This window comes from Aethina tumida, chromosome 2 (assembly GCF_024364675.1).
Source record: "Aethina tumida isolate Nest 87 chromosome 2, icAetTumi1.1, whole genome shotgun sequence".
NCBI lineage: Eukaryota > Metazoa > Arthropoda > Insecta > Coleoptera > Nitidulidae > Aethina > Aethina tumida.
This window is the reverse complement of record NC_065436.1, coordinates 38,237,581-38,254,121: the sequence shown is the minus strand read 5'-3', so window position 1 is coordinate 38,254,121 and position 16,541 is coordinate 38,237,581. Positions and strand designations below refer to the sequence as shown.

The 16,541-nt window shown below is 31.2% G+C and overlaps 3 protein-coding genes across 4 annotated transcripts; 2 read left to right on the top strand and 1 right to left on the bottom strand.

Annotated features, from left to right (window-relative positions):
- Positions 1-2,409: 2,409 nt before the first annotated feature.
- On the top strand, positions 2,410-3,249 carry LOC109596808 (F-box only protein 36). The gene is made up of 3 exons (XM_020012397.2): positions 2,410-2,568; positions 2,624-2,893; positions 2,943-3,249. Exons 1-3 carry the CDS (start codon positions 2,464-2,466, stop codon positions 3,189-3,191), a joined length of 624 nt encoding a protein of 207 aa, XP_019867956.2. The 5' UTR covers positions 2,410-2,463; the 3' UTR covers positions 3,192-3,249.
- A 1,132-nt stretch (positions 3,250-4,381) lies between these two features.
- On the top strand, positions 4,382-7,308 carry LOC109596816 (protein henna). Of its 2 annotated transcripts, none has more exons than XM_020012406.2 (6): positions 4,382-4,513; positions 5,507-5,807; positions 5,953-6,312; positions 6,391-6,653; positions 6,710-6,939; positions 6,997-7,308. In XM_020012406.2, the coding sequence occupies exons 1-6, from the start codon at positions 4,439-4,441 to the stop codon at positions 7,151-7,153; spliced, it is 1,386 nt and encodes a 461-aa protein (XP_019867965.1). In that variant the 5' UTR covers positions 4,382-4,438; the 3' UTR covers positions 7,154-7,308. The 2 variants fall into 2 exon arrangements, with proteins under 2 accessions (XP_019867965.1, XP_049818909.1); XM_049962952.1 differs by lacking the exon at positions 4,382-4,513 and adding an exon at positions 4,746-5,342.
- Positions 7,309-7,318: 10 nt separating this feature from the next.
- On the bottom strand, positions 7,319-13,575 carry LOC109596815 (circadian locomoter output cycles protein kaput). The gene is made up of 11 exons (XM_020012405.2): positions 13,280-13,575; positions 11,331-11,372; positions 11,125-11,273; positions 10,885-11,066; positions 10,641-10,824; positions 10,154-10,220; positions 9,711-10,097; positions 9,199-9,400; positions 8,533-8,742; positions 8,296-8,481; positions 7,319-8,240 (listed from the first exon to the last, which is right to left on the bottom strand). Exons 1-11 carry the CDS (start codon positions 13,315-13,317, stop codon positions 8,046-8,048), a joined length of 1,842 nt encoding a protein of 613 aa, XP_019867964.1. The 5' UTR covers positions 13,318-13,575; the 3' UTR covers positions 7,319-8,045.
- Positions 13,576-16,541: the final 2,966 nt, after the last annotated feature.

Sequence of the window (16,541 nt, the reverse complement as noted above, 5' to 3'; positions counted from 1 at the left end):
TTACTACGTATTTATTTAACTTATACATTAATCTTATGAAAATGTGCCATTGGGCAAAATTAACCAATTGACAAATTGTATTTTTCGAGCAAACACTGAATCAAAGAGGGGTTATCACCTTAGCTTTAAAATTGTAATATTAGATAGTTGGTTTTGTTCGGAGACGTTTTTGTAACAGAATCTCTTATGTGATAATGTATTTAATATAACTATTGCAAATATTAAAAACTAAATGAAATTTTCAAAAATTTATTGAAAATTACTGATTGAAACGTTTTTACTAGCTTCTCGAACTGAACTATCTTATTCTCAACTGATACCATAACATAGCAAAAAAGCAAATCTGTTTAAGATTAATTTGTTGCCATTAGTACCATACTTCAGTATTTGAGTTTTCATTGCCATTTGTAATACTGAATTTGTGATTGACGCAAGAATATTTGTATATTTTGGTGGACTTGAGCACACTTAGTAAAATATTGTCTGCTGAGTCCTTTCAAGGAATAGTTTTTCCATTTTCTAATATACTGTACAATCATTTTAAGGTAGCATATTTTTGAATCTTTACTGTAGGTCATAGTATTAATACTAGAATTTGATTTATTTACATTTTTTGTAAATACAAATTTGTGATTTAGGTATTTACAAAACTTATCGACCAAATATTTATTTATTTTTCTACGGAATTAGTTTCCTTCTTATTTTCATATCAAGATATAGTTATAGAAATTATAGTTCTTTTGTATTTGCAAATTTAGAAAATATTTAGTTATCGAAAGGCAAATTAAATAATTTCAATTCAAATCTCACACATTTCTGTACGAATTCATAGTTTATTTTGTAATATTTATACTTATTCCTAATGTATTTAAGTTATCAGTAATATTTATTTATTTCATTGTGATATTACTTTAACTATTTATGGAAATGTTTTTTTTTTGTTTTATTATAAAATTAATTACAATATTGATGTTTTAATTAATTATACCTGTCATATCCAAAATCCGAATTAAATTTCTATTTTTTATTTTAACTAACGAAAATATGCCAATTATTAGATGTTTGGAACTACAAGAACTATTAGAACCATTTTCAAAAAGATTCTAAATTCCTTTCCTATATTTGCTTTTTAATCTGGCAAAATTATTAATTACTATAATTCCAAATTTTGTTTTCTGTTAACAAAAAGGTTATACGACACCAGAATACATCCAGAATGTATACCGAGGTACTCCTATTAATTTTTGACAGAAAAATGTATCCTACCTATACTTTTTGCTTTCTTGGTATTTTTAATAAATTAACTTGGGTACTTTGCAATCACGAAGTTGAATTTCGGTAACGTGTAATAGGATCACATATCATCGAAAAGGTATTTATTTCTGCTCTAATAATATTTGACTCGAAAATATCTCTTAACACTGCGCTTTCCTGATATTTTTATAGTATTTTACACTACAAGGGAAGAAAGTTTGAGATTCCTGCTCGGCTGCGCCTCGGGCAATATGGCGCGCAGGGCAGGGCTCTCAAACTTTCTTCCCGTGTAGTGTATACTATTATTCTTACTACCTCGGCTACGCCTCGGGCAGTATGACGCGCAGGACAGGAATCTCAAACTTTTTTCCCGTGTAGTGTATACTATTTTTCTTACTACCTCGGTCGAAAGTACGTATTTTGCTCCCCGCAAAATACGTACTTTCCACCGAGGTAGTAAGAAAAATAAATTCTCTGTTTACTTGGTATTTAACAATCACGAAGTTGAATTTCGGTAATGAGTAACAGTATACATATTATGAAAGAGGTGTCCGTGAAAATTTAAAAAATTCTCTCGCTACATCTATACATTACTTGTTTAACAAATAATAACTACATAACGGGAAACTGTCTCATTTAATTCGTAGGTTTAATATATGTTTAAAATAGATAGCACATGCATTTCACATATATAAATGTTAAAGAAAACTGTACCACTTGTACAACTGTCCTGTGATTGTAGATGACTAGTGTTTCACAGAGAAATCAATACTTTTTTCAATGCTAGTTCAGTATGTTCCGTTATAGATGGTGCCACTATTTTCAAATAAAATATTCAATTCAGTTTTTAGTCGATACAACAAAACTTAAATTTTATTTGGATCACATGAAATTGAGGAGGTATATTTTTTCAGTCACTTACGACAGTCAATACGCATGTTTTTACTAAACAGGGATTACTAATACTATAATAATATTATCTATATTATATAATATATTATCAATTTTTAAATAATCATCACAATTGTAATGCCAAACTTGTAAAAATCAATTAAATTTAAAAAAAGAATATAAATGAAACGGAATATTTACCAAATAATTTTTTATCACGTTAACATTGTTATTCGTAACCATGTTAATATGATAAGTTAGTAAATTGACAAAGTGACAAAATATTTTATATACTTTCATATCGTACAGACAAGAAAAATGTCTAAAAGCTCCAAAATACGTGATTCTACCCTTTTGCAATTGTACTCGAGAGCAAAAGCACCCCTTAGAGATTATTATGGATTGACAATAATGGAAGACAGAGTAAGTAATAAATATCAAGTTAAAACAGCATTCTACCATTGACGTTTTTAATTAGATATTGATCAGTACTTGGAAAATATCACACGGACCCCATTTACATCCGCGTAGCAAAACTATATTGCTTGAAGACGTCAAATCTGACAAGTATCTTCGGGAACATATCGCAAACACATTTGGGATGAGCGCGTTTGAATATATCGAAAGTTTGTACAATAATGTAATCAGATTGGAAACATTACCCAAAAAAGTGTTTCTGAACCTAATGACTTATCTCGAAATCGCAGACATTTTAAATCTGGGCAGATCTTCCAAAATACTCAGAGAGGTAATTGTAATTTCGAATGATAATCAAATTTCAGTTGTTTATCTTGCAGCTGTGCGACAGCGACGAAGTGTGGAAAGTTATCTATCAGAAATTGTTCAACAGGAAATGTTATGCTGATGAGTACAAAACCGCGTCTGAAATTGGTTGGAAGGAATTGACTAAACGGAAATCCTTCCTCAGAAAGCCTTATAATTCTGTTATAGTCAAGCCTAGAAATGTTACTAAAACTAAAATCTCCAAAACTGTCAAATCTGCCAAAACTACTAACAGTACCGCTAGACCTGTTAAAATTAAATAATTTTATATTTATACACATATACCTTGTTTATCCATAAAATACCATTTTTATATTTGTATTTATTTATTTTTTATTAGGTCGTGGTGTGGAAGGTATAGTAAAACTTCTGAATACACATGGCGTGATTATAAAATATTATAATTACCAAGTATTAATTATTAATAACAATAAAAACCGGTTTTATGCTTATATATTAATATTTAAATATTTAAATCCTAATTAAAACGAGTGTTTTGCCTCTTCGTTAACCAGAATTAAGTCCTTGGAAATCTTCTTAAACACAAATTTATTCAAAGTAAATTTCTGTTATTATTCTAAAATTATGATATGTACTGATAATATTTAATAGTTTCACACATTTTAATAATTGCAGCAATTAAAATTTATAATTGAAAAATTTTATTTTGAATTTTTCCAATTATACGTAATTTTGTATTATTATCAAAACACAATAATTACGTGGAGGTTGATGTAATATTGTTTAAAATTTACGACACAATTTGAATGAAAATATTTGCTGACTGCTTTTGAACTTTATATCGTGGAACTTTTGTGCAATTAATGTCAAAATATAAATAAATACTTCTTACAGTAATATTTCTTAATATATTATGTTTATATTAACCATAATAATAATAATAATAATAATAATAAGAATAGTTCTGTTCACAAACATTTCGATATGTCGATTTCATGATTGTTATTAATCTTGTACTAATTTTACATTCAAGTTTCGCCATATCATTATTGACCCATAAAATTATCAATTTGTAATTATTACTAGAATTAGATCTTTTTAATAAAAATTGTTGATAAACTGGTCACATATTACTCGCTATTCAGTGATATTCCCAAAATTATACTGGCAACATAAACTACACGAGTTATAGGCGAAATAAATTTACCCAAAATGTATGAAATTTAAAGCAAGTTCAGATAAAACTATTTTACGTAAGTAGAAATAATAAGGAAAAATCGAAACAGAAAATATTCTATATATCATTTGGTAACTGGTAACAAATTTAAGCAGATTCATCCTGTTATCAATATTTCTTCACGAATCCCTCGAATGCTCCTAAAAAAGAATGCCAATTAAAAAACGAAATGTTACCGATGGCGATAATGATAACTGGCCGTAGGTCATTTGATAGAACAAGTTCTTTTAAGAAGGCCAGTTTTCAATTTCGAGCCAGTCTGTTAATAGCTCTGCTTTGGTTTGAATCGTGTGCACGTTGCCAATAATCAATATGATGTCCCAACCCACCAACATCACCAAACCGCTTGAGAGGACCAACCATCCCCAAGGAAGTCCACCAGACGTTGTATGTACTAACGTTTGCCTGTTATAAATATTTAATTAATTTTTAACAAAATTTATGATACAAGATGAGCGTTTCGTCATTTTTTTTGTAAATAATCTATTTATTTTATTATTTATTTATATTTTATATAAAAAATCATTTAAATATTAACAATATATATTTCTTAACATATTTATTTATTTAGCGCCATATATATGAATTATATATTTTTATTTTTATTTTCCTACATGTGTTTTTTTTAACTACGCATTTAATCTGGAGGAAAGTGAACGTAGACCAGTTCTTGAAGCAAGTTTTACGCAAATATTGTCAATCTAATTAAACTAGGAATTAATTGTATTGGATTCAAGGATTAATTCTAGTGTTTACTTTTAACACTGTTTTCCAGTAAAACAATTTATTAACTATGTCCAGATAAAAGACTTCGTTGAAATCTTTCTTTTCAAGGATTATAATAAGAAAATATGTTTCTGAATTTCCGCTAACGATATCATTGTTTATCAGAAGGAAACAATCCTTGAGGAAATTTTTTCAACATACTTTTACATTATAATTATAATAACCAAATAAAATTGGTTTTTGTGGCAAAGCAATCGTATTATTTAGGAATTCCGTACATTTCTGATGCAATTTCTTAAGAAAGTTACTTTGTTTAATAAAAGCCAGACTTAATTATGCTTTATGCTAATTATGTGGTGGTTTTTTCATCCTCTGAAGGTTCACATTAAATACAAGTGCATGAAAGATTTGCAGTCAGTTGGCAAAAATTTACTGTAGTGTTTTTGTTATTAAACTTTGTCGATTTATGATGGGAAAACAGATAATTGACGTAAGTCTCACATAAATTAAATTAATGTTAACGTAATGTTTTATTTATTTGTTTTCAATGGATTTTTCCACTTTCACCAATGATTTGAACATTTCCATATCGGTTATATAATCTTATTAACATTTGCTAACAGGAATTCTTTAACTATATGTTCTCGTTTCCAGCCAAAATTAATGCCAGGTGGTAACTACATAAAAATAGGAAGAGATTCCGCGAGAAGCACTTGTTTAATTTTCGCACCACCTGCGGAATCCGTTGGAGTCTTAGCTAAATATTTATCAATTTTTGAAAAGTTTGGGGTGAATCTCCTACACATTGAATCAAGACCATCCACCAAAGACCCAGGAAATTATGAATTTATGGTTGAGTGTGCTCCTACAGGAGATATTGGACGAGCTATTAATGAAATTAAAGAAAAAACTGAATATTTAAATATCATTTCCAGAGATTATAAAGATAATAAAGGTGAGTGTATATTGTACAATATAATATATTCAAAATTAAACAAAATAATCTAGAATCGAAAAATTTATAAACATCAATTAGTCTAATAAATTGATTTAATCTTTGCTATTCTCCGTTATCAATTATGCAATTTAAATGTCGACAGACTCTGTTCCATGGTTTCCGCGTCGTATAAGAGATCTCGACCGTTTTGCGAACCAGATCCTCTCTTACGGAGCCGAACTGGATGCCGATCATCCAGGATTCACCGATCCGGTGTACAGGGAGAGGAGGAAGTACTTCGCTGACATTGCTTATAATTATAAGCACGGCGAGAAACTCCCCCACGTTGAATACACGAAAGAAGAAATCGAAACTTGGGGCAAAGTTTTCAGACAATTGACAAAATTGTACCCTACGCACGCATGTAAGGAGCACAACCACGTATTCCCACTTTTGATAGAGAATTGCGGTTATAGAGAGGACAATATACCGCAACTGGAAGATATATCCAACTTTTTAAAAGGTTGGTTTTATTTTGTAATTTCTACCTACATTAATCATTATTTATTCACTGTTTAACCAAAAATAAAATTTATTTTAGATTGTACGGGATTTACTTTGAGACCAGTTGCTGGTTTATTATCATCGAGGGATTTTCTTGCTGGACTTGCTTTTAGGGTGTTCCATTCGACCCAATACATTAGGCATCCGAGCAAACCGTTTTACACTCCAGAACCGGATGTTTGTCACGAGCTATTGGGACATGTGCCTTTGTTTGCCGATCCGGAGTTCGCTCAATTTTCGCAGGAAATCGGACTGGCCTCCCTTGGGGCCCCAGATGACTACATTGAAAAACTTGCAACAGTAAATATTTGTAAAACATCACTTCACAATCACAATCTAAATGTTTTTCTTTCTAGTGTTTTTGGTTTACTGTGGAATATGGTGTTTGTCGAGAAAATGGGGAGATAAAAGCTTACGGAGCGGGACTCTTGTCTTCATATGGGGAGTTGCAATATTGTTTGACGGACAAACCTGAAATTAGAATGTTTGAGCCTGCCAAAACTGCATTGCAGAAGTATCCGATTACTGAATATCAACCTGTATATTTCTTGGCAGAGAGTTTTGAAGACGCCAAAGAAAAAATGATGTAAGTTTTCAGTATTAATTATTTCAAATATCAGTATTTCATTAATTATTTTTTTAGTAAATATGCGGCCACAATTCCAAGATCGTTTGGAGTAAGATACAACGCTTATACCCAAAGTATTGAAGTGCTGGATTCAAAACCTCAAATCCAGAATTTGGTGAACAATATTGGAAATGAAATATCAATATTAATAGATTCGTTGAAAAAGTTGTAAATTTACATTAATAATAAATAGATTGTAAGATTATTTTATAAGCTCATATTTGTAAATAAAAGTATTGTTAAATAAATTAAGTACATTATATACGAGAAATTAATAACTGTAACAAGTAAATCAAAATTTAATAAAATATACCATTTAACATTTAATGATTTATTCTTTTTATAAAAAGATTTATCATTTTTACATAGGTATATAAGAAATACTAAACAGTATATGTACAATATTAAATTAATTGTATTGTTAATATTGTTAGTAGTATTACATATATCACAAGGTAAATAATTTCTTTTATTTATTTAGGAAAAACATCATTACAACATTACCTAACTAAAAATTGAATGATTAAATATTTTTAATTAATGACATGACGGGGATATTAAAAAATCATTATTATTATTAACTGTAGGAATTTTATAATTATTAGTTGAATCATTATAATAATTTTTTCTTTATTAACTTCGTTAATTGGTCAATTCCAAATTGTAAATAAGATAATAAGTTATCTATATATTTATTTTCTATTGATTAGTGTTTATTCTAACACTGTCGGTTTATGTACGATTGTCAAAATTCAAAAGTTACAACAAATAAACAAACAAAGTTTGTAATCGTGATTTAAAAGTTTACAATCTAAAAAATAAGGGAGACGTCATCAAAATCGTAAATTTTTCTCGTAAAATATTGGATGCTATCAAATAGTCAGTCACAGTAAAAAAATAATCCTTTACACTGACCCATAAAACAGTAGTCGGCCATAAGGTATACTTGTGCGCCATTGTCCTTAATCCTAAATAAAAACAGGAGGTAGCATGATATGAATACACATTATTTTTACATATATTACACTAAACACAACAACGAAATTAATATTAAACATCCGAATTCATTTATTCGGTTGAGTGTTTGAGTCCGGCGCGTTATACATCATATTCTGCGCCGGATGGTGGTGCGGATGTTGCACGGGGAGCGGTATCGTGGCCGGCACGATAACCGATTGCGGACCCGCAGGAATTCCAGGTACTGAAGTTGTGGTACTGCTGACAGTGCCGGGGTTATTCGCTTGGTACAACAGTGAAACCTATGAAGTACAAAAAATAACTATTTTTCAATTATTACAATCATTTAAATTATACATTTGACACAGCCTGTCCGTGATTGGGTAAGAGTCCTAATCGGGCCATCAGCAACTGCTCGGAAACTCTCCGGAGCTCCTGCTGCTGTTGCCCAATGATGGCCTGCAGCTCGGCGTGTTTCCTCTGCAGGTCGGCCTGGAGTTGGCTCTGACTTTGGCCTGGGTTCATGATCAGACTGTCGACGGCCTGTAACAACACAAGTCAAACCACCACCGAAAGAAAAATGTAAGTTGATACCGGTAGAGGAGACAGAACGGCGGACGACGGAAAGGTGGCCAACATCGGTTGCACGGGGATGGCTGCAACGTATTGGGGCGGTTCCAGGAACTGCGTCGGGGCGATTTGTTGCGGCGGATTCGGGGCTTGTGATTGTTTCGGCATTTGGTTAGGTTGCTGCAGTTTGGAGGGTGTGTTGCACTGCGAGGTCGGCGGACTCGTTCTTGACTTCTGCATATCGTTCATGATTATTTAATGTAAAATTCTTAATAAAAGTAGCGCGTGATTGTGTTTGTTGCGTTATTTCTATTGTTTTTGCCTTTGCAGGACACTTGAACAGGACTACGATTTCAAATCGTGTCCAATAAACATTTACGAATAAAGGTAAACGCACTTTTGATACACAATCTTATTTCTTATTAATAGAATGAACGTTCAAGGTGAAAGAATGTAACAGGGTAATCGAAGTATGAAGGCGATCTGTGCATTTTTCAGGAACATTATTACGATTTACATTGTAACATTATAGGCTTATTATGCAATGGTGCATTTCCATTATCATCTAATTAATCAGTCAAGAAATTATGTTTATTGCAGTTTACTCTTACTGGCATTATTGAAATAAGTAACGTAACTTAATTACACGCAAAAATTATTTTAAAAAGTCACATATAACATAAACTTTACCACAGAAAGTTGTGTCATAACAGATTGTCTTGAGCCCGGTGAATCAGCGGACATGTAAGTGCAATCTGAAGGAGGCCCATGTCGAATATTACTTTTCCCGCTTTTGTTGGGCCAAGGCACGGATCCACTTAATGAAGGAGGTGAATCCACCGAACTTGCCAACCCTTCTTCTTTTCTGCACTTCTTCATTACGTCCGTATAACTGTAAAAGATAATTACACCTTGATATTTTAATGCAATTGAATAATTTAGTATTAATTATAATATTTGTATCTGTTTGTGAACAACCTTGCCACTGAACGGTCTGTCAAGAGCAGTCGCTGCACGCTGTGTAGAACAATGGTATTTGCAGGAAAAAATCGATCTAACATAATTGACAATGAGTGTAAACTAGAAAATGCTTTGAAACATTATTTATTAATGTGAATATAGGTCGTTCACAAGAAAAACATTCACTATAATTGAAAAATCTAGTAGATTTTTCGTTTTGTCCTTTTTTTCTTTTTAATTACCTGACAACCCTGTGGGTGCAAACAATGAATTCCGGCTTGGAGTTCCACTGATGATAGGTGATATAGAATCTTGTCTGCAGCCAAATCCATTGTTGTCCCTTGGTTAAAAACCTATAATAACACGAAGTACCCTCGCCCTTTTGCATCAAGGCCTCGTGACAATCCACCACCTTGTCCAGATCGTCCACGTGGTAATAGTCGTAGCCCGAAGTGCCCAAAAGTTCAAAGGGCAAGTAGCCGATGATGGGCGGCGCTCTGTGATCCAAAAACAAGAACTTCCACTCTAGACTGTGTCGGGAGGTGAATTCGCTTTTGCTTGGATCCACCAGGGGCATCTCCTTTATTAGTTGAGGTGTTTGGATTCTCCCCGTACCCACGAACACTAACCTGAGAAGTGACGGATTTTAGGGTCGTGCTGAAGTGAGAAGGAGAGGGAGGCTTACCTTGTGTCTGCCTCTCCTGAGTAACCGCTATACCTATTTTCACCCTGGATCATGTCTTCATCTGACCCTTAAATAATTAATTAATTATGTTAATTTATGTCCGAAATATTGTGCGAAATAAGATGAATGTAGGATGCATGCCATTTGAAACAGTCACACTTTCACAATAAAACAGTATTCGATCATTTTTTGTTTAATATGCAACGATCTTGAAAATGGCATTGAGCAAGTCCGGCATGTAAACTTTACAGTAACGGTACATTATGAACATTAAAAATTCCTGCTATATAAACAAATTTACAATACAGTTAGACGCTGTATGACATAAACGTATTATCCTTGAGTCTAATGAATCTGTATTACTGTTTATGCATGGTATTAAACATAGGAATGGTGAAAATTAAAGCCACCTTCGCAACTGATAGTGCTTTTGCTTGTACATGTTTTTTACCGTAGAATAAAGATGCGTTTTGCAACGAATACTTACTAAAATATCCTACGAAATGTACTAATTCATAACAGGGTGTTTTACTGTTATATCCACCGCGTCGAAGATGACAGAAAAACGTAACTTGTGTCTCTTTTTCGGACGGACTGAGCAAAACGTTGTACAAGTTCGTTTGTTCATCCTCACATGCCAATTGATAAATTGTCATGTTCAATAAATCATTCTATAACAAAATTGTTTTGAGTGTTTTTAAGCGGGACTATGCTTAATTTTTCTCACTTACAGGCAAATGACCTAGCAGAGAAGTAATACTTTCGGATGCGTAATAAATCTGGCCTGATCCTGAGATTACCATAATAAAACCGTCTACTGCCTCTAATATTAAATGTGTGAATTCTTCGTTTATTAAAAATGTCGGTTTCCAGTCTTCTTGTATTTCATTTACCCGCGAACGCACAGCTATTTCTGTAAAAAACATACGTTTATGCAAATCTAATTGTTTATTTAACATTTTGCCAGTTACCGTTATGATTTTTTAAAAAAGATATCGTTGATTTAAGTACAGTTGATTTGTCCATTTTTCTACCACCAGTCGACACCATCGAACTCAATTCGTTTACTAATAAATTAAATTGATCCCGTCGCTTTTTTTCGCTTAAATTTCGTGATTTTCTGAAATATTCAGTGAGAAGAATTAACAGTGAACGGATATTGATGAACAGGAATTACCTTTTCGAATCTTTGTCGTCGGAATCATCGTCCATTGTATCACTGCAAGTAAAAAATATTAACATTGAAAGCAAAGAGACCGAACGAAATGATAAAACAGATTAATGTTTAATGTGATATTATCAAGAGATAATTTTGAAAAATTATGGCTCGCACCTACATTGTTACACAAACAATTTACAGGTGGTTGCGTTCCAATGTGGACGACATTTCACGTTAAATTAACTCGAATAATTGATCCGACTCGATAATTAAATCTGTCATTTATTTAGTTCGGTCGGTTCGTATTTTTGATAACGTCTCAACCTTCATCCAATCGCACACAGAATCTCAATGTTTAGAAACCGTTTTCTAGGAAAATCGACGAACTGAAAGCTTTAAAAATTGCACAACATCAAACTGAAAACATCGGGAGTTGATTGGATGAAACCTTGGAGTGCAGTCACACGACATGTTGTTGCGGGAATGACATAATACAGTTAAAGATTATACAATCGTTCAATTGACGATAAAAAATTTCAGTGGAACTGTAAAATCAACAATGTGAGAGAAACGGGTAGAAAGTTACGGTGTAAATTTTCTTTCGAAAGGAATTTCAGGGCTGAATCAGTCAACGGTACCGTTAATACATTTTTAATAAGTTGCTGAATTAACGACAATGTCGATGCATAGGTGTTACGTAATTAACATAGTCGTTTTTAATAAAACCGTAATTAATAATGTTGAAGGGTGTGTCAAGATACGAGTCAAGATAATAAGTGTATACTTTAAGTAATTTTGAACATTCCATTTATGGTATAAAGGCAATTTTGGTTAAATGTTAAATTTGAACAAATATAGTAAATTAATGTATTGATTGTATATATGATCGTTCACAAAATAATAAGTTGATTGTAAATTGCACAAGTGCTGACTCGATTTAGAAGCCCTTTTAGACAATATACAATTTACGTTAGTTACAAGTTCTAAAATGTGTTCCGGAATAATTGAACAATAACATATTTTGTCATTATAGAAATTTGTTGTGCAGCAATTATTGATTTTAGTGTTCTTGTTTGTAACTGTTCGTGCTTTTAACAATATTATTTTTATATTTGTTTAAACTCTTATTGGATCATTTAAAGGTCATATATATCAAATATTATGAAAATATTACTGTCTATAAAAATAATTATGTAAATCTTATACAGTTAACTAAAATATTTAAGAAAAATTTAATATAATAAAAAACCTGAAATAAGCATTATTTATTTATTTTTTTTTTTAATATTTATGTTGAGTAATATTTTTTAAAAAATAACATAAAATAAAATAAAATATAACAATTAATTCCGTCATGTTAAAGAAGTATTTACACTATTTTCTGTTATTTTACTTTACAAGTATTACAAGACTTGTGCTTGTTTAATAACAGCAACAAAAAGTTGTAATTCTGTTTCAACACTACATGACATTAAATTGTCCGTAATTGAATGTAAAACAATAATTTTGCCCATACGGAGACAATTGAAGTATAATTATATTTTCATTTATTCAGTAAACATTTGTGGTAATTTATATTTATATATTAATTAAATTAAATTAAATTAAATTATTAAAACAAAGATATCTATTTTATTAATTATTTTGTTAAAATAATTGAATTTAAGATTAATTAGATTATTTTAAATTACAGTTACAAGTGAAATTCTACTTACATACAATGTATTAATTGACAAACATATTAAACTGAAATTATTTTTATTAATCGAGTAGTTCGTACAGCTCAGTAATCTATAAATAAACCAACTGTTATATCTTACATAAAGTAAGCTTAAATTGGTTACATTTTCCTCGAAGATGCTACTGATATCTATTGATTAAATAAGAAATGTGCCATTGGCAGTGACATTAACATTGATTTAAAACCGCGAAACGTACACCGGGGGGATGCGAACTGAAATACTTACTCGGACCTTCGCGTCGAGCCTTTTTTAATGCTCGACATTGTTGCTCTTCTGTACTTTTAATTTATGTTTCCAGCACATGTAAAACATTAATAAAACTTGACACATATTTCCTTGTTGCGGCACCAACACACACAATTAATCCGCCGCAGACGTCCGCACAAAAGAACATTGTTCTGGCCACCGAAAAAATGAATTATCCGGACCGCATGTCCGTCTGGAAAGCGCGTTTCGCGTTACCTTATTCGCGACCACTAATTGCCAATAACAATAAACAAACGTTTATTGAATCACTCCAAGGCAAACGTACACGCCACCAACAGTCTGCCAGTATTGGAGGGCGCACGCGCTCTCCAGGTGTATTATCGTTCCTAAATCAATCATGCCGTAATCGAACATCCAGCCAATCAATTCCCGCAATCCGTATCCGTCCCCAAGCGGCGTCCGGACGACCGGAAATTCGCGGACCTACTTGTTGCCGCACGCTGTCCGGGGACCATTGCATAATTTCTCTTTTATTATTTTTATTAATAATGCAATGTAATAAGTACAACGATCTAATTAACATTTATTTTACAACTATAACTTTCTTTCCTAATAATGTGCTTTGTTTATTAAAATGTATTTTACTTTTCAACACTTTTAAACACTGTGAAATATGAAAATGAAGCTCGTATAACCTGGAAAAAGATTTAACCTATTAATCTTGTTATTAATATATTTCATAAACGTACTGAAACTAATGTGGATAACTTTAAAGGTGTAAATTTTCCTACAGATAAATATAAAGATTTTTGCAATCTTCTGTGATTTAATATCAAACAGTTCTTAAATTTTGTACTTGAACTGTACCAATCACATATGAATATAGATTCTTGAAGAAAATCACCCTAAAACTTAACTCTTAAGAAAATACAACAATCAATATTCTTGAAACTCTTACTGAAACAGCCAATTCGTTACCAAACCAACAAAATATGGTAAACTGACACAAAATTGCAATAAAATACTCCAATTGTGAGAAGAAAACCGGAGAACCTAAAGGAACCTAAAACAACAAACTATACAAACGTTTTTTTTTTTTAATTAAAATGTTTAATTTACACTGGTGGAGGTGAAAAGACAAGAAGAAACAACCATTAAAGATACCATTGCTTGTGCAAGAATCGGCAGAGAAAACAATTTTTCTAGTTGATCGTAAACCCTCGAAAACGAAAATTATAATTAAATAACACCAATTAAAAAATATTTACTTAATTAAGCTCATTAAATGCTTGGTACAATGACGAATTTCTTTGTACATCGCTTCGTTTAATAAAGGAACGTCTTCATCCCTAAAGACTTTGTAATCCAAAGGTAATCCCAATTTATCTAGAGTCCTTTCTCTGATTGTTTGGATGGCTTCTCCGAGTATAAAAAATTGAGTTTTCAAACAATTCACAAGAGATGTGTAAGTGAAGTCGTGAACTGAAAAAGTTTGTGATAACTTTTAAATTGAATTTTAAATCATTTTACCTGCAATGTAAGACGCAAATACTCCCAGTTGAAAGTCGACAAGCGCGAACAAAATATGACATTCCCAAATTGATTTCGGGGTAACAGGCAAATAACTATAGTAAGTTACAAAATCTTGACAAACCCTGGTATCGTTTGTTTTTCCATAATCGGTCGTGTGCATTCCAACGACGGCTGACAAATGTGCAAATCCTCCGACACCCAAATAAAGTGACATAATTACTTTACACAGCGTTCTGGAGAATCGCTTTCCTTCATTGAAACGTTTGTAGGGCTGGAATTGATTAACAGGTTTGTATTTGAATTCCGGGTTTTCAAGCAATCGCATCATTTCTTGAATGTTTCTTTCTTTAATTGTCAAAACAAAGAACTTTATTATACCCAAGAGATGCGTGAAGAACATTTCTAGGTTGTTAAGAAACTTGTAGAGGTTTTCTATGGAATCTTTCATCACTATAATTTCTCCAATATAATAAACCATGGCAAAAAACACTAACGTAGCTGAATAAAGGTAGTAAATTATGGAAATGTAAATTGGTACATCAGTGAGGATGCGTAATCCTACTATCGTGTAAAACGTGTTTCGCGTTTCGAAAAAATTATCTTCATAACCGAATAAACCCATTTTTAATTGTGCTGAATATCTGAGGAATACTGAACGTTTTATTTCGGAACTATCGAATATATAAGTATATAGTTTGTAGTTTGTAATAATATGTGTCAAAACACACACGTAAATATAAGTTACAACATGTAATTTGGTATTAAAACTTTGTTATATGACTAAAACGAAAGTTTTGAAGAATTTTATTATCTAATGTTTGACAACTAAATTCCTATTTTTTTATAATTATAAAAGAAATATATTTGTAATTATGCATTTTATTCACTTAAAAATAGTAGTAATATAAATATCACACATGTGGAATGTAAAAATAACATTTGAGTATAAGTAGAATGAATATTCTAAAATAAAACATTTAAAAAATAAAATATTAAATATTTTATTCAAATAATTTAATTACTGTAAGTGTACATAATTATATTGAACTGATGGTGAATTTATTGCCAATTAAGTGATGTTTTGAAAATTAATTATACTTATATTGAATTAACTATGATTATCGTGTAACGTATCATTTATTAGATTAAAAATTGAAACTTTTATTGTTTCAAAATTAATTTTCAATATTTTTAAACCTAAAAAGTATGAAAACGAAGCTCGTACAACCTAATACATTGTTAGGAAATTTATTATATTATTATAGTATAAATAACATTATCTAATCTTATAATCTTACAATAATAAATGTAGATAATTTTAAAGTAGTAAATTTTCCAATAATAAAAAATAAACATTTTTTCAATCGTTCGTGATTTATTACCAAACAATTATTGAACCGAATGCTTGAACTCAATCAGTCACATTGGAACATAGAATCTTGAACAAATTCGCCCTGAAAATTTACAATACATTTCCAGCTTATTATAAACTCTAAAATAATCTAAATAAAAATAATCGAAATTCATTTTATTCCATTACCTAATTAAAAGCATCAAGTGTTTGGTACAACGACGAAGTTCCTTGTATGTTTCTTTCTCTAGCATCAAATTATTTTCATCTCTGAACACTTGGAAATCCAAAGGCAGACCTAATTTATGCAAAATTATTACTATTAAAACTTAATTATTATTATTAATTATTAGTTTTTAAACAATGCAACGTCGTAATATACATTGTATCATGTGC

Coding starts and splice junctions, on each gene's coding strand:
- LOC109596816 (XM_020012406.2), top strand. CDS start 4,439: ATGATGTCCCAACCCACCAACATCACCAAACCGCTTGAGAGGACCAAC. Junction 5,808..5,952: donor AGATTATAAAGATAATAAAG/GTGAGTGTATAT, acceptor AAATGTCGACAG/ACTCTGTTCCATGGTTTCCG. Junction 6,313..6,390: donor TATATCCAACTTTTTAAAAG/GTTGGTTTTATT, acceptor AATTTATTTTAG/ATTGTACGGGATTTACTTTG.
- LOC109596808 (XM_020012397.2), top strand. CDS start 2,464: ATGTCTAAAAGCTCCAAAATACGTGATTCTACCCTTTTGCAATTGTAC. Junction 2,569..2,623: donor TGACAATAATGGAAGACAGA/GTAAGTAATAAA, acceptor GTTTTTAATTAG/ATATTGATCAGTACTTGGAA. Junction 2,894..2,942: donor CTTCCAAAATACTCAGAGAG/GTAATTGTAATT, acceptor TTTATCTTGCAG/CTGTGCGACAGCGACGAAGT.
- LOC109596815 (XM_020012405.2), bottom strand. CDS start 13,317: ATGTCGAGCATTAAAAAAGGCTCGACGCGAAGGTCCGA. Junction 10,221..10,640: donor ACATTTCGTAGGATATTTTA/GTAAGTATTCGT, acceptor TAATTATTTAAG/GGTCAGATGAAGACATGATC. Junction 8,482..8,532: donor CCGTTCTGTCTCCTCTACCG/GTATCAACTTAC, acceptor GTGTTGTTACAG/GCCGTCGACAGTCTGATCAT.